Source organism: Mandrillus leucophaeus, unplaced genomic scaffold (assembly GCF_000951045.1).
Source record: "Mandrillus leucophaeus isolate KB7577 unplaced genomic scaffold, Mleu.le_1.0 Scaffold293, whole genome shotgun sequence".
NCBI classification, from domain to species: domain Eukaryota; kingdom Metazoa; phylum Chordata; class Mammalia; order Primates; family Cercopithecidae; genus Mandrillus; species Mandrillus leucophaeus.
This window is the reverse complement of record NW_012103065.1, coordinates 3,268,951-3,271,053: the sequence shown is the minus strand read 5'-3', so window position 1 is coordinate 3,271,053 and position 2,103 is coordinate 3,268,951. Positions and strand designations below refer to the sequence as shown.

The 2,103-nt window shown below is 34.0% G+C and overlaps 1 protein-coding gene across 1 annotated transcript in view; it reads left to right on the top strand.

Moving 5' to 3' along the window:
• CACNA2D1 (calcium channel, voltage-dependent, alpha 2/delta subunit 1) overlaps window positions 1–2,103 on the top strand; it is a 453,354-nt gene that overhangs the window by 199,710 nt on the left and 251,541 nt on the right. Inside the window, exon 3 of the mRNA XM_011986113.1 lies at window positions 1,932–1,991. Coding sequence (XP_011841503.1) covers window positions 1,932–1,991 — 60 coding nt within the window. The remainder of the gene's footprint in view (window positions 1–1,931; window positions 1,992–2,103) is intronic.

The window sequence follows — 2,103 nt, the reverse complement described above, 5'->3', positions numbered from 1 at the left end:
GTCAAGGCTGCAGGCCTGCAGTGAGCTATGATCATACTACTGTATTCCAGGCTGGCAGACAGAGTGAGACCCTGTATCAAAACAAAGAAAAAAAGAAAAAGCCTTCCTGCTTATTTTCTCATTCTGTCTTCTCTTTATCTTCCCATACTGAAGTGTTTCTATAAAAGAGTTGCTTCCATTTCCATTCTGTTTGCCGTTTTATTCATTTTTTGCTTCATTTTTCATTTGAAGTTGAGTTTCCAAAAGTGTTATGATGCAGTGTTTCTGAAATGTATATGCTCGTCTGTTGGCTTTGCAGTTTAGTTTTTGTTTTTGTAGGGAGAGGGAGCCGCCTTTTGGTTACTCTACGTGGTACAGTTTCTAACACTTCCCAGCTCCTTATATATTCCATTTCTGCCTAGTAGTGAAAACCAAAACCATTGTCCTTTTAGCACGCTATGGTACATTTTCACTTAAATTTAGCTTTGGAACTCTTAAATTGAGATCTCCCGCTAGGCGATATTACAGAGTCACTGATAAAACCTATGTAACAGCTTAGAAAAATGAATAGATTATAACAAATCACAGGGATGGAAGCCAATACATTAACATAAAAACTGATCTAAAAGATGTTTATCCAGTGTAGACTGGACTTCCACAGGAAGAACTTATACTGAGGAATAGTTCGTAGATCACAAACAGCATGAATCAATAAGTGACTCTGAGATTTGTAATTTTTTAAACCTAACCTGATAATTTCTATACCTTAATAAGTAAGTTTAGTATATTTATTTTATTTACTTTTCTGTTTGCTCAGTTTTATCACTATCTTCTGGCTGCATAAGGCAAACCACAAATAAACTCAACACTGCACTATTGTTTTAAAGGGGATCCAGGGAGAAAATAGAACCATTACTCTTTGAAGTTGATAGCTGACATATATATATATTGTTTACTGTGTGCCAAGCACTGTTCTAAACACTTTATAACTCATTTAGTCTTTCCAATAAGCCATGAGGCAGGCTTTTACGTTATTCACATGAGATAATGGGAGAAGAGTCTTAATTTTTCCCAAGGTTGCACAGCTAGTAGTTTGCAAGGGCTGGTATTCAAATCCAGACAGCCAGGTCCCCAACTCTGTGTTGCTAACCATTAAACAGCACTGTCTTATGAAAGCCTATCACATGGAGAACATCATAGTGAAGTTGAAAAATACAAAGAGAAAAATCTAAAAGGTACTGGAGTAGGGGAAAAATGTTTATAAAAAGTAATTAGCAGGCTGACACTAGTACTGTCATCTCCCACTGAACTTAAGGGAATAGCATTTCAAAAGTGCTACAGGAAAATAAATTGGCTTATAATTCTTAACTACCTTAGCATACACAATTGAAGGTGAAATCAAGCAATTTTCAGATGCACAAATCCTCTATCAAAGATTATCACTGAAAGAACTACTAAAGATGTGCCTCAGCAAAGGGGAAGTTATTTCAGCTTTTGCGGCTTTTGGCAAAAACGCAATATGCAATTAAGAAGGTGCCTAGTATATTAATGCATATTAATCTCTCAATGTCTTTTTTTTAGAGAAATGTATGCTCTAAAGGTATTTACTAAAAATAAGATGAAAATTAATATACTCAAGTTTTTTTCTAAAAATTGAAGTATTAGTCATTGAAAGAAAGCACTCATAGAGGACACTATAGCTGATGATGGCAGAGGTAACAAACTCAATGGTATTCAAGAATAGTTTATTATTTATATTGCTAAAGAGTAAATATACATACATCAACTTTAGTAGGTTAGATTACTAAATGATTTAGAATTTATGAATCATAAATAATGATCATCTTCTGCTTTTTATGTCCTCATAATTGATTAGAAAGCCCAAGCATTTTATATAACAATTCTATATTTTGTGGTCATTTGAATTCTAAGATTTATTGTTTGCTTTTCAGCGCCTGGCATTGGAAGCAGAGAAAGTTCAAGCAGCTCACCAGTGGAGGGAAGATTTTGCAGTAAGAACCCCTTTTAACTACTTGATTTAAGTAGCTTGACATATTGCGTATGGATAATTATGTTCATATTAAAATATATTTTAATGATGGAATCTTATGGGATTAAAAATAA